The sequence below is a fragment of the Bufo bufo genome, chromosome 7 (assembly GCF_905171765.1).
Source record: "Bufo bufo chromosome 7, aBufBuf1.1, whole genome shotgun sequence".
Classification (NCBI taxonomy): Eukaryota; Metazoa; Chordata; class Amphibia; order Anura; family Bufonidae; genus Bufo; species Bufo bufo.
Genome location: NC_053395.1, coordinates 60,138,299 through 60,159,316, shown reverse-complemented (window position 1 = coordinate 60,159,316; position 21,018 = coordinate 60,138,299). Strand labels below are relative to the sequence as shown.

At 43.2% G+C, this 21,018-nt stretch overlaps 1 protein-coding gene across 1 annotated transcript in view; it reads left to right on the top strand.

The window, feature by feature from the left end:
* Nucleotides 1-21,018, top strand: part of PLA2G10 (phospholipase A2 group X) — a 37,141-nt gene that overhangs the window by 14,041 nt on the left and 2,082 nt on the right. The window contains exons 2-3 of the mRNA XM_040440976.1: nt 11,698-11,863; nt 14,505-14,611. Of these exons, the coding sequence (XP_040296910.1) occupies nt 11,698-11,863; nt 14,505-14,611 (273 nt within the window). The remainder of the gene's footprint in view (nt 1-11,697; nt 11,864-14,504; nt 14,612-21,018) is intronic.

Sequence of the window (21,018 nt, the reverse complement as noted above, 5' to 3'; positions counted from 1 at the left end):
AAAATTGCTTGTTTTGACACAGTTTTTTTTATTTATTTTTTACGGTGTTCACCCGATGGGTTATGTCATGTGATATTTTTATAGAGCTGGTTTTTACGGACGCGGCAATACTAAATATGTCTATTTTATTTTATTTTTTCTATTTTTAATTTTTTTTTTTATTCCTTACTTGGGATTTTTTTTTTTTTTACATGTGAAACTTTTTTTTATTTTTTTTTTTTCAACCCTTTATTTTATTTTTATTTTATTTTACACTTTTCGTCCCCCATAAGGTCATACAAGACCTCTGGGGGACATTTACTTCACTTTTTTTTTTTTTTCACTGTTGATTTCTCCTGTAACTGGGGCTGACATAGTAGCCCCAGTTACAGGACAAATGCACCCCTATAGAGGCTGTACAGCAGCAATCCAGCGCTGTACAGCCTCAGAGCAGGGCTGATCGAGGTCTCTGAGAGACCTCACACAGCTCCTGCACTCTCCGGTCCCGGCGGTCACATGACCGCCGGGCCGGAACAGGAAGCGCACAGCGCTTCCTGCTCTGCAGACACAGCGCTCAGTGAGCGCTGTGTCTGCAGCGATCGTGAAGGCAGGGACACCTGGGCACTGTCCCTGCCTTCTCTTAGGGTTGCCCTGCTGTCACTGACAGCGGGCAACCCGATCAGCAGCTGCACGATTAGCGTGCAGCTGCTATTTCTGACAGGACGTTCTAAAACGTGCTGTCAGAAATAGACGTCCACCCATAGGACGTTTATATCCTATGGGCGGACGTGAGGCGGTTAAGTCTGCATTATACAGTGGACACCTAAATCCACAAGTGTCAGCTTATAGCTATTAGCCAGAAGTGCAAGAGAGGTTTATCTACAGGATAGCATATGTGAGGTGCATTAAGTGCCACTAATTTAGCCACCATACCTCGACTGAGGACAGAAATGCCCTTTGTATAAGTTGCTGCTAGATGTACTACAATTTCTATTTTGCACTGAGTAAAGAAAGCCTTTAATACTTTTAGTTCTGGTCTGATTCTTCAAACCACCTTTCCACTGCATCAATCCCAGCGAGGACTGGTCTGAGGGAGTACACCATGACATAACAGCTCAACGGGGCAAATACCACTCCCATCCTTTACACCGGATTCTCTGGGGCTTACTGCACGTCTTTCATTCTAATTGCGTATAGGACGACACCAACCAGGGCTGGGCCCACACAGCAGCCACACTCTATGGTATGTACACCCTTTTGGGAGTTATGATGCAGGGGCTGCTGCTAGGATGTTGCCACGGTCAGTGTCATGGGATTATCATGGGATTTTTTTTCAGTTTCCTAAGAAAGCCCAGTACAGCAATTATTACAACTCCAAAAGTGCTCAATTAACATTGCAATACCTTGGTCTGTGGGATGCATGCTCATGCTAAGATGGGTAAATGGAACAAAGTTGGCATTGCCAAACTGAACTTTGATATTTTCTAATATTGGACATTAGTAGTTGATATTAAGAGGCAGGATAAATTCATTTATGAATATGCTAGGAAAGAAATGCACTATAAATATGGCTGCACAGACTGTGTAAATGCGCCCTTACTATGTCACTATGATATATCACAAGTTTTCTGAAAACCCATTGACCCTTTAAATAAGTTGCCATCTAATTATTTGATTACTCGTTGGACTTGCTACAAATTTCCTCTTTTGTTTACAAACATAACAATAAGGGGCTGTTCAAATCGCATTTTTGTTGTATGTTTAACATACATGTTAGGGTACTTTCACACTAGCGTTTTTATTTTCCGGTATTGAGTTCCGTCACAGGGGCTCAATACCGGAAAAAAACTCAGTTTTATCCTAATGTATTCTGAATAGAGAGCATTCCGTTCAGTATGCATCAGGATGCATCAGTTCAGTCCCTCTTACATTTTTTGGCCGGAGAAAATACTGCAGCACACTTGCCGGAATGCCGGATCCGGCATTATTTTCCATTGAAATGCATTAATGCCGAGTGTTCCGGAAAAACGGATCGGGTTTTGCGGTCTGCGCATGCGCAGACCTTTTAAAATGTGAAAAAGTTAAGTACCGGATCAGTTTTTCCGGATGACAACCGAAAAGACGGATCTGGTATTGCAATGCATTTGTTAGACGGATCCGGATCCGTCTGACAAATGCATCCATTTGCGTCCGGATTGCCGTATCCGGCAGGCAGTTCTGGCGACGGAACTGCCTGCCGGAATCCTCTGCCGCAAGTGTGAAAGTACCCTTAGACATATGTAAAAAAATATATATATATATATATATACAAACGTGCAAACTTTCTTTTTTTAATGTATATGTATATTGACAAATGTGCATACATTTCAAAATGTTTGTCAGTTTTAGTTTTTTTTTATGTAATTTCTACGTTTTTTGTGAAACCTTTTTTTTTAAATAAAGATTTGATGATCTGAAGATTTGAAGGCATAGTCTAAAAAGACTGATACGCTTAATAATGGAAACGTAACGTCTTACTTTTCAAACCATCTGTCATTGACTGCAACGTAAAAGAAGTATGTTTCTATTTTTTTCTTTTTTTGCAGGTCAGAAAAGCATGGCAGGCTACGCTATTCTGTCCTTCAAAAAAAAAAACTCAAAAACACAGAAACATAAAGAATGACAGACAGAGTCAAAAGTAAGGGCTGTTTCACACGAGCGAGTCCATTGCGGGAATCACGCTCTGTGTGTGTGTGTGTGTGTGTGTGTGTGTGAGTGTGATCCTCCGCTCTGGACTTGCAGGAGCGCATGGCATGATCATGATTTATAATGCTAGGTGTCTCTGCATGGTCTTTTTTCCACAGAATCATAGTGACATAAAGCTGTCAGTATGATTCTGTAGAAATAAGGTCAAGCAGAGACACATAGCATTATAAATCATGATCATGCCGTGCGCTCCTGCAAGTCCAGAGCGGAGCGTGATTCCCGCAATGGACTCGCTCGTGTGAAACAGTCCTAAGCACTTGAGAACTATAATCGGGTACATTGAGCGATATCTTGCAATATGTTTTTACGGTTTAAAAACATACACGATTGACATACAGGTGAAACTCAAAAAAAAATTGAATATCGTGGAAAAGTCCATTTATTTCAGTAATGCAGCTTAAAATTAGAATATTGTGAAAAGGTTTAATATTCTAGGCTCAAAGTGTCACACTCTAGTCATCTAATTAACCTCCTCAGGACCGCCGTACGCAGGATTGCGTCTTTGCGGCGGCCCTGCTCTTCTGGGTGGACGCGCCGGCGCGTCCTCTCGCGAGACGCGAGATTTCCTGTGAACGCGCGCACACAGGCGCGCGCGCTCACAGGAACGGAAGGTAAGAGAGTTGATCTCCAGCCTGCCAGCGGCGATCGTTCGCTGGCAGGCTGGAGATGTGATTTTTTTAACCCCTAACAGGTATATTAGACGCTGTTTTGATAACAGCGTCTAATATACCTGCTACCTGGTCCTCTGGTGGTCCCCTTTGTTTGGATCGACCACCAGAGGACACAGGTAGCTCAGTAAAGTACCACCAAGCACCACTACACTACACTACACCCCCCCCCCCGTCACTTATTAACCCCTTATTAGCCCCTGATCACCCCTGATCACCCCTGATCACCCCATATAGACTCCCTGATCACCCCCCTGTCATTGATTACCCCCCTGTCATTGATCAACCCCCTGTAAAGCTCCATTCAGACGTCCGCATGATTTTTACGGATCCACTGATAGATGGATCGGATCCGCAAAACGCATCCGGACGTCTGAATGAAGCCTTACAGGGGCATGATCAATGACTGTGGTGATCACCCCATATAGACTCCCTGATCACCCCCCTGTCATTGATTACCCCCCTGTCATTGATCAACCCCCTGTAAAGCTCCATTCAGATGTCCGCATGATTTTTACGGATGCACTGATAGATGGATCGGATCCGCAAAATGCATCCGGACGTCTGAATGAAGCCTTACAGGGGCATGATCAATGACTGTGGTGATCACCCCCCTGTCATTGATTACCCCCCTGTAAAGCTCCATTCAGATGTCCGCATGATTTTTACGGATGCACTGATAGATGGATCGGATCCGCAAAACGCATCCGGACGTCTGAATGAAGCCTTACAGGGGCATGATCAATGACTGTGGTGATCACCCCATATAGACTCCCTGATCACCCCCCTGTCATTGATTACACCCCTGTCATTGATCACCCCCCTGTAAAGCTCCATTCAGATGTCCGCATGATTTTTACGGATGCACTGATAGATGGATCGGATCCGCAAAACGCATACGGACGTCTGAATAAAGCCTTACAGGGGCATGATCAATGACTGTGGTGATCACCCCATATAGACTCCCTGATCACCCCCCTGTCATTGATTACACCCCTGTCATTGATCAACCCCCTGTAAAGCTCCATTCAGATGTCCGCATGATTTTTACGGATGCACCGATAGATGGATCGGATCCGCAAAACGCATCCGGACGTCTGAATGAAGCCTTACAGGGGCGTGATCAATGACTGTGGTGATCACCCCATATAGACTCCCTGATCACCCCCCTGTCATTGATTACCCCCCTGTCATTGATTACCCCCCTGTAAAGCTCCATTCAGACGTCCGCATGATTTTTACGGATCCACTGATAGATGGATCGGATCCGCAAAACGCATCCGGACGTCTGAATGAAGCCTTACAGGGGCGTGATCAATGACTGTGGTGATCACCCCATATAGACTCCCTGATCACCCCCCTGTTATTGATTACACCCCTGTCATTGATTACCCCCCTGTAAAGCTCCATTCAGATGTCCGCATGATTTTTACGGATGCACTGATAGATGGATCGGATCCGCAAAACGCATACGGACGTCTGAATGAAGCCTTACACGGGCGTGATCAATGACTGTGGTTATCACCCCATATAGACTCCCTGATCACCCCCCTGTCATTGATCACCCCCCTGTCATTGATCACCCCCCTGTCATTGATCACCCCCCTGTCATTGATCACCCCTCTGTAAGGCTCCATTCAGACATTTTTTTGGCCCAAGTTAGCGGAATTATTTTTTTTTTATTTTACAAAGTCTCATATTCCACTAACTTGTGTCAAAAAATAAAATCTCACATGAACTCACCATACCCCTCACGGAATCCAAATGCGTAAAATTTTTTAGACATTTATATTCCAGACTTCTTCTCACGCTTTAGGGCCCCTAGAATGCCAGGGCAGTATAAATACCCCACATGTGACCCCATTTCGGAAAGAAGACACCCCCAGGTATTCCGTGAGGGGCATATTGAGTCCATGAAAGATTGAAATTTTTGTCCCAAGTTAGCGGAACGGGAGACTTTGTGAGAAAAAAATTAAAAATATCAATTTCCGCTAACTTGTGCCAAAAAAAATAATTTTCTATGAACTCGCCATGCCCCTCATTGAATACCTTGGGGTGTCTTCTTTCCAAAATGGGGTCACATGTGGGGTATTTATACTGCCCTGGCATTCTAGGGGCCCCAAAGCGTGAGAAGAAGTCTGGTATCCAAATGTCTAAAAATGCCCTCCTAAAAGGAATTTGGGCCCCTTTGCGCATCTAGGCTGCAAAAAAGTGTCACACATCTGGTATCGCCGTACTCAGGAGAAGTTGGGGAATGTGTTTTGGGGTGTCATTTTACATATACCCATGCTGGGTGAGAGAAATATCTTGGTCAAATGCCAACTTTGTATAAAAAAATGGGAAAAGTTGTCTTTTGCCAAGATATTTCTCTCACCCAGCAAGGGTATATGTAAAATGACACCCCAAAACACATTCCCCAACTTCTCCTGAATACGGCGATACCACATGTGTGACACTTTTTTGCAGCCTAGGTGGGCAAAGGGGCCCATATTCTAAAGAGCACCTTTAGGATTTCACAGGTCATTTACCTACTTACCACACATTAGGGCCCCTGGAAAATGCCAGGGCAGTATAACTACCCCACAAGTGACCCCATTTTGGAAAGAAGACACCCCAAGGTATTCCGTGAGGGGCATGGCGAGTTCCTAGAATTTTTTATTTTTTGTCACAAGTTAGTGGAAAATGCTGATTTTTTATTTTTTTTTTTTTCATACAAAGTCTCATATTCCACTAACTTGTGACAAAAAATAAAAACTTCCATGAACTCACTATGCCCATCAGCGAATACCTTGGGGTCTCTTCTTTCCAAAATGGGGTCACTTGTGGGGTAGTTATACTGCCCTGGCATTCTAGGGGCCCAAATGTGTGGTAAGGAGTTTGAAATCAAATTCTGTAAAAAATGACCTGTGAAATCCGAAAGGTGCTCTTTGGAATATGGGCCCCTTTGCCCACCTAGGCTGCAAAAAAGTGTCACACATCTGGTATCTCCGTACTCAGGAGAAGTTGGGGAATGTGTTTTGGGGTGTCATTTTACATATACCCATGCTGGGTGAGAGAAATATCTTGGCAAAAGACAACTTTTCCCATTTTTTTATACAAAGTTGGCATTTGACCAAGATATTTATCTCACCCAGCATGGGTATATGTAAAAAGACACCCCAAAACACATTCCTCAACTTCTCCTGAATACAGAGATACCAGATGTGTGACACTTTTTTGCAGCCTAGGTGGGCAAAGGGGCCCATATTCCAAAGAGCACCTTTCGGATTTCACAGGTCATTTTTTACAGAATTTGATTTCAAACTCCTTACCACACATTTGGGCCCCTAGAATGCCAGGGCAGTATAACCACCCCACAAGTGACCCCATTTTGGAAAGAAGAGACCCCAAGGTATTTCGTGATGGGCATAGTGAGTTCATAGAAGTTTTTATTTTTTGTCACAAGTTAGTGGAATATGAGACTTTGTAAGAAAAAAAAAAAAAAAAAAAATCATCATTTTCCGCTAACTTGTGACAAAAAATAAAAAGTTCTATGAACTCACTATGCCCATCAGCGAATACCTTAGGGTGTGTACTTTCCGAAATGGGGTCATTTGTGGGGTGTTTGTACTGTCTGGGCATTGTAGAACCTCAGGAAACATGACAGGTGCTCAGAAAGTCAGAGCTGCTTCAAAAAGCGGAAATTCACATTTTTGTACCATAGTTTGTAAACGCTATAACTTTTACCCAAACCATTTTTTTTTTACCCAAACATTTTTTTTTTATCAAAGACATGTAGAACAATAAATTTAGAGCAAAATTTATATATGGATGTCGTTTTTTTTGCAAAATTTTACAACTGAAAGTGAAAAATGTCATTTTTTTGCAAAAAAATCGTTAAATTTCGATTAATAACAAAAAAAGTAAAAATGTCAGCAGCAATGAAATACCACCAAATGAAAGCTCTATTAGTGAGAAGAAAAGGAGGTAAAATTCATTTGGGTGGTAAGTTGCATGACCGAGCAATAAACGGTGAAAGTAGTGTAGGTCAGAAGTGTAAAAAGTGGCCTGGTCTTTCAGGGTGTTTAAGCACTGGGGGCTGAGGTGGTTAATCCATACCCCCTGAGCAAAGGGTACCTGAGATTGTGGCTTTGGGGTTTTCATAAGCTGTAAGCCATAATCATCCAAATTATAACAAATAAAGGCTTGAAATATCTTGCTTTGCATGTAATGAGTCTATCTCATATATTAGTTTCACCTTTTAAGTTGCATTGCTGAAATAAATGAACTTTGCACGATATTCTAATTTTTCGAGTTTCACCTGTATAGCAAAAACAAGATGTAAACAGTCCCTAAAATGAGTTTCATTCTTTTGTAACCGTAATCTGAAACATCCCCTTAGTGCTTATTAAAGGGGTTGTCCGGGCTTTTTCATATTGATGACATACATATCCTCAGGATAGGTTATCGATATCAGATCGGTGGGGGTCCGACACCCGGCACCCCCGCCGATCAGTTGTTTGAGGAGACGGCACGCACAGTGCTCACATGCTGTCTCCCTTCTCTCTACCTGTCTGCTTCTGCTGTCCCATAGTCATACAGCGGAGAGAAGGGAGACGGCACGTGTGCACAGCATGTGCTGTCTCCTCAAACAACTGATCGGCGGGGGTGCTGGGTGTTAGACCCCGCTGATCTGATATTGATGACCTGTCCTGAGGATAAGTCATCAATATGAAAAAGCCTGGAGAACCTCTTTAACAAACTACAATAACAAAGGTTCCATTTAGTATTCGAACTAGCAGGAAAACATCAAATATGTAATAAAAATCTATTGTAAAGGGTAAATTCTAAAATTTAAAAAAAATTCCCAGTGTATCTAAAAAGTGAAACCTTGGTTTTCATATAACTCAGCTGAGGAAGAAAAGTGACCAAATGACACTGACTTTTGTCAGAAATGAAAGTGAATTTCAATATTCCAGTAAGTGAAATATATTTTAAATGGATTGGACTTTCCTATCATGCAGTAAAATTCCCTTCATATGGTGTTTATTCAACAGCAGAAAAAAGCACCTATACAATGAGACCTTTGAAGTGCTTTCTGAAGATTTTTCAAACTGCAGCATAACATATCCATTCAGTATAATTAGCATTATGGAAATGTACAACTATGTTCCCCATCCTTGCTACGTGCATTTACAAACTTTCCACAACTTTAGGTGAATGAAGTTCGACATAAATGGGCAAGCATTCATCTAGTTACCCTCTCGTCCTCCTTGATTTATTTCTAGAGTTCATATCCACAGGTATACTACATACTTCCCTATCCCCTACGCACATGTGCAGTTCTCAGTGCAAAGCTGACTGGTCCCTGCTACAGGAAAATATGGCTCTTAGCCAGAACCTCAGCCTGATGACCACACAAATATGCCTAATAATTGGATATAGTGTATATTGATATCCAGTGGTATTCACCCATTGAGTGATATCAGTATGGCCAGTAGCCATTTGGTCATTGTGTCCCTTGTTAGCATATCAAAGGCAGGAAGGGCTCATTGTAAAAGCAGTGTGGTGAGGTGTCTTGCTGCTCTCCATGTTAACAACATCATCGGATGAAAAACATACCCGGGTCGGTAAGACAGATCGTGCACGCACCTCAATATAGGATTGGCGCCTAAAGTACTAGAGACTGAGATCAAACCTGACGGTAGTTAGTTAGTGTTGCTGTGTGGCAGGCCACAAAGAGTTGCTGCTTAGTTATCACAAGGATCTAACAGTTAAAGTTGTGGTTCGCTCTGGAGAACAGAGAGGTCTTCACCATAATCTCCAGTTATCTCAGCGTGTTTATCGGGAGTGATATATATTAGGCACGTGCCACATTACCAGTTTTGAGTAAAAGGGAGGGGGAAATTACTGTAGTGGCAGGTAGGATTGTGGGCTACTGTGTCGCACCACGGGCTAGTCTGTATCTCGCACACACACGATCGTTCCTGTTCTTCAGAGTAATAACCGCTATAGCGAGGCAGAGTTAGCTCTGCTTGCAGTAGGTAAATTGCACAAGTGTTTTACAGCTACCATCGGAGGGCGCCGTGCTGTGCGACACCGGGGGTCTCAGCCTCCGGGCTGTGTGTATGTAATCCAAACTTATGTTCACTTCAATTGGGGCTTTGTTTGATAACCCATTACAGTAAAAAGTCTGTTTTACAAAGCTGGTATCAGAGTTGCTTTTCTCGTTCGTGACTTCGATGTATCCTGGGGAGCCCACCCCAGTACACGGCTTACACATCCTCCATGGGACTTTCTCCATTTGGGTCCCAAACAGCTACAGGGTGACTAGCAAAATCTTACACGGTCCCTTATTGAGTCAGTATGAGCATCTACTCGAAGATAAATATCAGGGGGATTATACAATTTGTTCTGCATCCTTCAAAGAGCTTCAGTACGTGGGTGGCCTGGTGTATGACAAAATAATTAAAGTGCTTTACACTGCTCATATAGATGCTCTAGCAATTCCAGTGAGTTGGAAAGTTACGGATCAAGCGGTGTAACAGCAGGCCGTTCTGTCGCTGCAAGTCCAGGAGGGAATACCTTGCCACATAAGAATGGCTGAAATACAGAGTCTCCTGGACAATAGGCAGCACCCTCTGCAAGCCACTAACATAGTAACATAGTACATAAGGCCGAAAAAAGACATTTGTCCATCCAGTTCAGCCTGTCATCCTGCACTGTACTATTTTAAAAAGTGTTACAATGTTCCTGCCATTGTCACTGACCACCTTGCTCAGTTGTAGAAGGCGGGGAGAAAGCTGCTTTATACACTTTAGCAAGTGATCGGTTGTGTGGCTACACTCGCCCAGGCCAATCAGCTCTAAGACTGCATGTCAATACATTTCACTTTACACATATTATAGGATGAGGATGGGGAGTGGGAGCAATGCTCTGCTGTTCTTCTGATGGGGATGGGAGGATGTCAATGAAGGTGTATGTGGAGGAGATGGATAAGCACCTGAGAACCAGACCAACAGAAATGTGGAGGTGTCACGGCTTTGGTCCTGGCTTTGTTGCTGTGGTGCTGTCACGCTGTGAAAAATATTGACCCAGTGGGCTGTGAAAGACATGTACTGTCCCTGCCAGTACCAGTTGCTCCAAGTGTAAGCCGTGGCCTGCATTTGCAACACAGTGAGAATTGAAAGGAGCAGCCAACGTTCTCTGTCATATGACAATACAAGATAGGGATGGCTGTTTTGGAGATGTAAATGCCGGCTAGATATTTTCCAGTGAAGCTGCACACACACCATCAGCTCTATAAACGCAGAAGAATTTACTAAGTGGTACGGCAGTGACTGCACCACCTCCTGCGCACCAGTGGATTGCTGGGTGCATTTAGTTTTTTCTTGGCCACGTATTCCATTATCAATGGCTGATGGTGGAATGAAATAGAAGGAGTAATCTGAGCGGGAGAAGCAGTAAGTGAAGATAAGGATGACAAGGACATTGTACTACACTGCCACAAAGGAGACCGGGAGAAGGAGGACACTCTTTTTGTGCTAGCTGGCGGACACTTTTATTTTCCTCACAGTAACCAGTGATGCTGCTTTATCTGCTGCAATAGAATTATGGTGCCTATGTTTCTGTTTCATGGTTTATTTTCATGCTGCAGATCTTGCACACGGCAATGCTTTTATCTTCCAGCAGTGTGCAGAAAAACTCCCAGATGGGAAATACTCTGACACTTCGCACAGAGCTGGCGGCATCACCAGTTTCCGAAGCAGATCTGGCTCTGGCAGTTCTTTGGGAGGTTCTGACTGTACCTGCTCTTTATTGCTACCATCACACTCCTCCTGTGATGTTACCTCCTCCTCAGCACCCAGATGATACTGATACTACTACTGATACTACTACTACTGATACTACTACTACTGATACTACTACTACTGATACTACTACTACTACTACTACTACTCACATTCTGATTCTGGGAGGATAAGGTCTGGATCTTTCATTTTGCATTATAGAAGAGGGGAGGAAAGGGGTGGTTATCTCTGTTACTGCCAATCTTTGCCATCCACTCCTCCCTTTACTGGAACATACGGCCACAACAATGAAAAATACATAAAATTACATACAGAACATTAAACAATTGCAGATACCCCCAGGTCTGGGTACTGTACATAAACATCCAAGTCCTTGAACCCTTGACATATTTCCGCATACATCCCTGGTACTGGTAACTTTTAATGATTACCTTTACCCATTGATGCAGACAGACATAATAACATAGTACTGCATGTACCAAATGTGCTTTCAAGATCTTGCTTCTCCTTTGCAGGTTTGAATGGTGACCAGGGTGGTTCTCGGATAAGGCAGAAAAGAGGAATCATTGAATTAGCTGGAGCAATTAAGTGTGGAACTGGCAGATCGTCTCTGTTGTATCTTGGATATGGATGTTATTGTGGTATAGGAGGACAAGGAACACCAAAAGACAAGACAGACTGGTATTTTATTTCATAGCTATCTTACATGCTGACTATGATGAATTGTTAAAATGGGCGGTGCTGTGACTTAAATGTCACCAACCCTATTTTACATTTTGTTTTGTACAATCAAATGTAAATCCAGGGATAAGAAACAGCAGAGGTGCCAAGTAGTGTTGAGAGAACTTCTGTTTTCAAGTTCGGCGTACAAGGTTCAGGTTATCTAAGAATTCCGTTATGGATTCTACTGCAACGGACTATAACTTATATGGAATTCTTAGATAACTTGAAAACAGAAGTTCTCTGTCACCAGTGACCTCCCTATCTAACTGTTTACACAGACACATAGCTGTGGTTCACCTGATTAAAAAGCAGCTTTTCTTTTGTCAATCTGAGGTTCCGTTCTCAAGGTATGATGCTTCTTAATATGTACATGTAAGTTAGGCCTTTGGTGCAATGAAGATGTCACCATTGCTCTTGTTGCACCCAAGCTTTAATCCTTTCTGTGGTCAGCTCCACCCCCACTGCTTTGATTGACAGGGCCAGGTAGTGGCAAAGCAGCCAGGAAAGGGCTGGCCATAGAATGGAGCACAGAAACACTTTTGTTGCAAATGTTGGCGCACTCCACATTTGTGCCATAAGTTTTTGAGCTTCTTGCAACTGTTTTAGGCTACATTCACAGGTCAGTGAAAAACAGATGTATGACAGACATTTATGTTTTTTTAATGTTTGGCACACGTCTATTTTAAGAACAATGGTAGTCTAGGGGGATATTCACACTGCGCTTTTTGACAGCCAGTGAATAACAGACATAAAAAAATAGAACATGTTCTATCCTGACCGTTTTCACTGACCAACATAAAATTGGGCATCAATGAAAAAAGTCCATTAAAACTGACAGTTTATCCATTTTTTTTACTGACATGTGCAGCGGGCCGCCCCCTTTGGCCCTACAGATGACCCGAGTACCCAGGTGTAGGAATGGCCGAGTGGTATAGGGTGTCCTAAAATGTCCGTTTATGTTGAGTGCGAGTGTCCCGGTGCTCCTACATGGATACAGCTGGAATCCCAGGCGTGGGCTCCGAAGCAGACAAATATTGTATGAAGTTTAATAGCAGCTTTACTTGAATAAACGGTCATCAAAAATAGTCTTTAAGCTTTGCCTTGGTCCCAGCAGGCTTTAGAATTAAACTCTGGCAGGCAAACTCAACTCTGCTACATCTGTTGCTCTTTGACTGCTGTACTGACAGGCTGACTTGGTAACTTGGCTTCTTCTTTATGCTGCAACTTCTCTCTTTGTAGTCTGTCTCTTAATTAGGCCAGGGAAATTCCTCCTGGCTCCTGAGGCTCCAAACTGTGGCCTCCATATCCAGCAGAGCTAAAGGTGCTGTGGCAGGCTTGGCTTTACTTGGCCTGGGCACGTCCAGCAGAGACATTCCCTAGCTGGGGGTAAGATAGACTGCAACTTAATTTGGACCCACTCTTCCTGCAGGAAGTGGGACTCTTCCATTTCTCCACAGAGGGTGGTTATAATGGAATGGAAAGCTCCATTCTATATACCTCTAGCTCTGCCGTGTTTGCTGCTACCTACAGGTGAACCAGGCACATTACACATGAGCATAAACAGTTACAAAATAGGAAATGCACAGTGTTTGGACCTGAAATAAATACACATGATGACATGAGGTTAACCAGTAAAGACAGTAGCGGGGTGCAAAAGTGGTAATGCCACTCTGGGGTGTTACACATGTGAATGTAGCCTTTAAGTGGAAGGAAAAGGTTGGTGCCTAGTGGAGGACGAAGCCCACTAAATTTACTATAACCTTACGCCAGAAACTGCTCATGTCTACGCCAGCTCCTACCTGGCCTAGATTTGAGTTTCTCTTACTCGGAAGGATAGAGATGCACTTAATTTAAGAAATTTTCCAGCCTACCCTCAGGATAGGTCATCAATATATGACTGGTGGGGACCTGACTCCAGACACTCCTACCGATCAGCTGTTTGAAGAGGTTGCAGTGTTTCAATGAGCGTTGCCGGTGACGACACATTCATCGGTCATGTGGCTAGGCTCAGTTCAGTCCCATTGAAGCACAGCCGCTATACAATATATGGCATTGTGTTTGGTAAGCTCGGAGGAGGCTGCAATGCTCACCAGAGTGCCATGGCCTCTTCTGGTGATGCCAGGAATCGGAACTCCACCGATCAGATATTGATGACCTATCCTGAAGATAGGTCATCAATATTTTCCTCCCAGAAAATCACTTTAATAAATTAGACACATATCACTCCAGCGCACAGTGGATCAACACTGGAGTATAGGACCTCTCCCCACCTGTGTATTAAGGCTACATTCACATGGCAGCTGGGACCACAAAAAGATGCAGACAGCACTCTGTGTGCTGTCCACATCTGTTGCTCCGTTCCGTGGCCCCGCCAAAAAAATAGAACAGGTCCTATTCTTGTCCGTTTTGAGCACAAGAATAGGCATTTCTATAATGGGCCGCCCATTCCATTCCGCAAATTGCGGAACGCACATGGGCAGCATCCATCCAGCAATTTGCGGACGGCAAAACACGGCACAGCCATCTGAATGTAGCCTCATTCTTCTAGTGGACATCAATCCCATTTTTCGTATTTGAATAATATTGTCTCTTTTCATAGGTGCTGCTACAAGCACGATTGTTGCTATGGAAATGCAGAACATTTTGGGTGCTATCCTAAGAGCCATACATATAACTGGCAATGCATCAGTCGTTACATAAAATGCGGTAAGAAAATGTACAAATTGTCCTAGTGCACAATTTCTATGTAACAGGTGGGGGTTGAGCTGCTGGGTGGAGACAAAAGACCTGTAAATGCTCAGGATCTAACAGGGTATAACAAGCATTACTGTTATGTGCAGTTAGCAGTAGGAAAGTAAACAGCAATCCTTTAATATATACCAATGAATGAAATGGCTTTTCACAAGAACAGAGCATGGAGGCCATGGTGTGTAACCAATCAGGCCATCAGTGGACACAAGCTGTTTTACGGAAGCCTAGACCAGTTTGTCCATAAATAGAATAGAAGATGCTGTAAATGGTGCCATGAGACCAGAAATTGAGTTTTTCTACTGAGGATTTTGCCACAAACTTGTCCAAATGTGTCCAGTGTCAGTGGTCACATATGCCCAGTAGCTCAGTCCCACTGCCCTGATCCTTATATAGAGGCAGAAGGATTCCTGCTACTGTACAGATCAGCCGATAGGAATCAGAGCACAAGAAGTGGCTTCTTCTCATTGACATTGGATACATGAGATGGTGGTAGTGTCATAACAAGTATGTAACAGCACTATCTATCTGGGGGCATTATAAGGGATGTTTTTTTTTTCTACTAGTAAACGTCATAATGGGGCATTATTCTCTACTGGCACACATTATACAGGGGCATTAGTACTACTTGGGGACAGGGCATGATCATCATTGGTGCAGTTGGAGCACTTGCTCCAGGTCCCACTCTGCATTATTACTGTGGTGGGGAAGGCCCAGTCACCGGGTCAATTCACCTGATTTCTAGGTCACCTGCCCTGCCATAGAAAGGGGGCACTATATATATAGGGTGCAGATTTGTTGGCAAAGTGAGAAGCTGAAGACATCTGGGCTGCAAACCCTAAATAGACAAGTTGTGGCCAGAAGAAGTCTTGATGTCAGAAGTCATCAAACAGATGGAGAATAAGTCTGGAGGAGACATTACCCTTAAAAGAGAACCTGTCACCATGATTTTGCGCATAGAGCTGGGGACATGGGCTGCTAGATGGCCACTAGCTCATCTGCAGTACCCAGGTCCCACAGCTCTCCGCGCTTTTATTGTGTTAAAAAACAGTTTTGAGTGATATGCAAATTAGCTGATATGAGTCCTGTAGCCGGAGATGAGTCAAGCGTCAAGGAGCCCAGCACTGCCCTGCGTCCTCCGATTCTCCTCCTTGCCGGCTGACGTCACAGAGCTGGAGCGCCGAAATCTCGCGATGCGCGAGCTAGCGCATGCGTAGTTCGTTCCCTGTGCTGATGCCAGCACAGGGAATGAACATGATGCCGACACTGCGCATGCGCTAGCTCGCGCATCGCGAGATTTCAGCGCTCCAGCTCTGTGACGTCAGCCGGCAAGGAGGAGATTCGGAGGACGCGGGGCGGTGCTGGGCTCCTTGACGCTTGACTCATCTCCGGCTACAGGACTCATATCAGCTAATTTGCATATCACTCAAAACTGTTTTTTAACACAATAAAAGCGCGGAGAGCTGTGGGACCTGGGTACTGCAGATGAGCTAGTGGCCATCTAGCAGCCCATGTCCCCAGCTCTATGCGCAAAATCATGGTGACAGGTTCTCTTTAAATCACTAAATGGAAATGCTTGTTCTGCTGCTGACTATGTCTGATCAGTGCAGTAGTCACTTGTATGGTCTATAGCTGATGATGGGTGGTAGCATTCTATTTTGTGAAACAACTGTCAGCAAACTGTTCAGGCCGTACTGGGAGCTATAGTTTTACACCGTAGAAACTTATATGGAAAGGGCTAAGCTGAGTATGCCAATGGTATCTGTATTGATCTTTTTAAGCTGTGATGCATATATGCACTATGCTTGGTTCTAGAGCTGTATATACTGAGGTTAATTCTGGTACTGTTTTTCTGACAGCTTGGTTCTGGTGCTGTATTTGTGTTATGAGCTTGGTTCTGGGTCTTTACGTATGGACGATGTTTAGTTCCAGTGCTGTATTTTTGTAGCGTTCTTGGTTTTTGTTTGGTATTTGAGAGTTAAACTTGGATCTGATGCTATACTTTGATCAGATACTATCTATTCACATTTTCATTGGGCCAATGCCCGAGGGGCCCCCATTGCTCCCTTTATGGCTGGGTTCATATTAATCTGATGCTCTCAGTATTAATTGAGTGTCCTCCTGTATTAAACTGTATCGATATCCTCAGGAGAGATATACAGTTGAATACTGAGGCTAGGGTAGCACAACTTTGTACTGTGGTATTTGGTTCTGCTGGGTCCATACCTTGTGCTGCATTACAATACTGTTGGTCCAGCTTACTTTTGTTGTTCCTGCCTACTTGAGTTTGCCCAACATCTTGTGTTGCCGCGTGTTCTGTCAAACTGGACCTTTCTACAACATGGGGACACGTTTATTTAAAAAAAAATTCTAGGACCACTTGTGGAGGCTCAGTTCGGGGCCTCTGTCACAGATTCTGGTAAAAAGACCAGACAAAAAAGTCCTGCATGCAGGTATTTTTTTTTTGTCCGGTAAAGTCCATTCAGCTGGGTTAGTTTCAGTTATGTGCTAAATCCAGCATTTCCATAATTTTATTTGTTCTGCTCCTATAACGGAATAGAACAACGGAATGTGATGATGATCTGGTGAACCCAGTCTAACAGTAAAATCTGTATTTGGGGGGTATTTAAAAAAAATGCTGCAAACTGCTGTGCGCCCTGTTCAAATTTCCTCTTTTCTCAGTGCATAGTGAAAGCGCTGCCAACACATATGACGCACATGTAGGTCTATAATTAAGTTGTACATGTAATAAGTATTTGTGAGAAGGTATGTATGTAGAAGTTATTATATCTATAGTACAAACCTTTCAACTCTCCGGGAACATCCAAGAGGCTCTCGGAAAAAAGGGAGACCTCCCAAACTTCAAGAGGAGTTGGTAAATTTTTTCTACGGAAACACATTATAAGGAGGCATTTTTTTCTACTGGCAGCACTATAAGAGGGCATTAGTACTACTAGGGGCACGATAAGGGGGCATTTTTTTCTACCGACATACATTATGGGGACTTTATTACTCCTGTGAGATGGGTATCATTACTACTGTAGAGCACTTTAAGAGGTATATTTACTACTAAGGGTATTATGGTGGAATTTATAACTACTGAAGGGCATGTGGCAGGCTTTATTACTACTTGGGGCACTATAGGGGTAATTTTTACTACTGAGGGTATTATGTTGGGCTTTATTATAGCTGGGGACAATATTACTATTTGGCGCTTTAGCGGCACTATTACAACTAAAGATACCCTGGCAGACAATTATTACTATTAGGCCTCTTGCACACGTCCGTTGTGGTTCCGTTCCGTGCATTGGGGACAGCAATTTGTGGTTCCCAATGCACGGGCAAAGTCCGTGTGGCAGCCGGGACAGATCGAGACCCATTCAACTTGAATGGGTCCGTGATCCATCCGCACCACAAAAAAATAGAACGGATGAACAACGTTCATGTGCATGAGGACTTAGTGGACTTTTTGGAGCACTATTACTGTGCAGGCACCCTGGCACAGTATCAGCTTAGCACAATGAAGGACACAAAATTTACGGAAGAGGTACTATTACTCTCAGGAGTGCTATTTGCTTGGCGCCATTGTTTTTGAGGTCACTGTGTGTCAATAATTATTAAAGATGTCGTATATCTGGACTTCTCCAAAGCATTTGACACTGTACCACATAAAAGGTTAGTATATAAAATGAGAACGCTCAGACTCTGAGAAAACGTCTGTAAGTGGGTAAGTAACTGGTTCAATGATAGATAACAGAGGGTGGTTATTAACGGTACACACTCAGATTGGGTCACTGTCACTAGTGGAGTACCTCAGGGGTCAGTATTGGGCCCTATTCTCTTCAATATATTTATTAATGATCTTGTAGAAGGCTTGCATAGTAAAGTGTCAATTTTCGCAGATGACACTAAACTGTGTAAAGTAATTAACACTGAAGAGGACAGTATACTACTACAGAGGGATCTGGATAGATTGGAGGCTTGGGCAGATAAGTGGCAGATGAGGTTTAACACTGACAAATGTAAGGTTATGCACATGGGAAGGAATAATGCAAGTCACCCGTACAAACTAAATGGTAAAACACTTGGTAACACTGACATGGAAAAGAATCTAGGAATTTTAATAAACAGCAAACTAAGCTGTAAAAACCAGTGTCAGGCAGCTGCTGCCAAGGCCAATAAGATAATGGGTTGCATCAGAAGGGGCATAGATGCCCATGATAAGAACATAGTCCTACCACTTTACAAATCACTAGTCAGACCACACATGGAGTACTGTGTACAGTTCTGGGCTCCTGTAAACAAGGCAGACATAGCAGAGCTGGAGATGGTCCAGAGGAGGGCAACTAAAGTAATAACTGGAATGGGGCAACTACAGTACCCTGAAAGATTATCAAAATTAGGGTTATTCACTTTAGAAAAAAGATGACTGAGGGGAGATCTAATTACTATATATAAATATATCAGGGGTCAGTACAGAGATCTCTCCCATCATCTATTTATCCCCAGGACTGTGACTGTGACGAGGGGACATCCTCTGCGTCTGGAGGAAAGAAGGTTTGTACACAAACATAGAAAAGGATTCTTTACGGTAAGAGCAGTGAGACTATGGAACTCTCTGCCTGAGGAGGTGGTGATGGTGAGTACAATAAAGGAATTCAAGAGGGGCCTGGATGTATTTCTGGAGTGTAATAATATGACAGGTTATAGTTACTAGAGAGGGGTCGTTGATCCAGGGAGTTATTCTGATTGCCTGATTGGAGTCGGGAAGGAATTTTTTATTCCATAAAGTGAGGAAAATTGTCTTCTACCTCACAGGGTTGTTTTTTTTTGCCTTCCTCTGGATCAACTTGCAGGATAACAGGCCGAACCTGATGGACAAATGTCTTTTTTCGGCCTTATGTACTATGTTACTATGTTACTATTTGCGTGGTACTAGTATTTTCAGTGGGACTATCTGTTTCTGCACTATGGTATTGGGGGTGGCAGGATGGGATGTTTAGAAGGTGGGAAAGTAGAAACCTAGTTTGGCTGTGGGACAAACTGTGGAGCAAAGAGACATGGCTTAAACAAGTCATCATGGCGGTCTGATCCAAATGAAGAAGATGAGGACAGAGAACATAGTCTACTTTCACACTGGCGTTTTGCCTTTCAGTTTGTGAGATCCGTTCAGGGCTCTCACAAGCGGTCCAAAATTGATCAGTTCGCATTCTAATGAATTCGGAATGGATAAGGATCCGCTCAGAATGCATCAGTTTGCATAAGTTCAGTCTCCATTCCTCTTTGGGGACGGACATCAAAACGCTGCTTGCAGCGTTTTGGTGTCCGTCTGATGAAACTGAGCCCAACGGATCCGTCCTGGCACACAATGTAAGTCAATGGGGACGGATCCGTTTTCTATGACACAATAGAAAACTGATCCGTCTTCCGTTGACTTTCAATGGCGTTCAAGACGGATCAGTCTTGGCCATGTTAAAAATAATACAAACGGATCCGTTCTGAATGGATGCAGACGGTTGTATTATCTGAACGGATTTTCTGTGCAGATCCATGACGGATCCGCACCGAACTCAAGTGTGAAAGTAGCCATATATATATAAGAGGAGACATCACTAGATGTAGTAGGTACAGTATGTGCTGTGTTCTCCTGTATGTTTGGTAGCACAGAATTTAATTCATTAATTAAAAAGTAATAGTCAGCCATGGGTGTTAATGTGGGGTCTGTAATTTTGACTGGAAGATTAGTGCTGCATGCTGTGCTATTCTTTGTAAAATCTCATGTACTCCTGAAATCCCTGCATGTCAATTGTTTGTGCAGAATTTAGTGCACATTTCATCCTTTGCAATGCAAAATGAGAGATCTGGGGCAAATTGGTGACAAAATGTGTAAGTGATGGATTTTAGTGTGGATCTGGTACGGAAACGCAGCAAAATAAACTACACTGCCAAGTGCCTATACCCTAAAAGTCATTAGGTTCAGTGTGGCTCTGCTGACGTGAACACATGGCAATTTAGGCTTTAGCGCCCATAACACATTAGTACTTACACTCCCAGTAATTTTATCTTCACTTGTATCTCCAAACACATGGCTTTCTGGACCATTTATAGAAAGCACTGCCATATGGGTTGATGTGAGAGGCATTCAGTCCACAGAAAAGGAAACCGATCATTGTAATTACAGTTCATTTTTATGACAAACATGTAGTTTTGCAAAAATGTGGTTATACTCAGATAGCCCTGTATTCCTTTCCATCCTTTCATATTTTAATTTGGTATCTTATATAGCATCTCTGCTGTGAGTCCAAGCGATTTAATCCTTCAAGAAAAAAAATCTGAAATGAATACCCTCAAGGCTAACATCACAA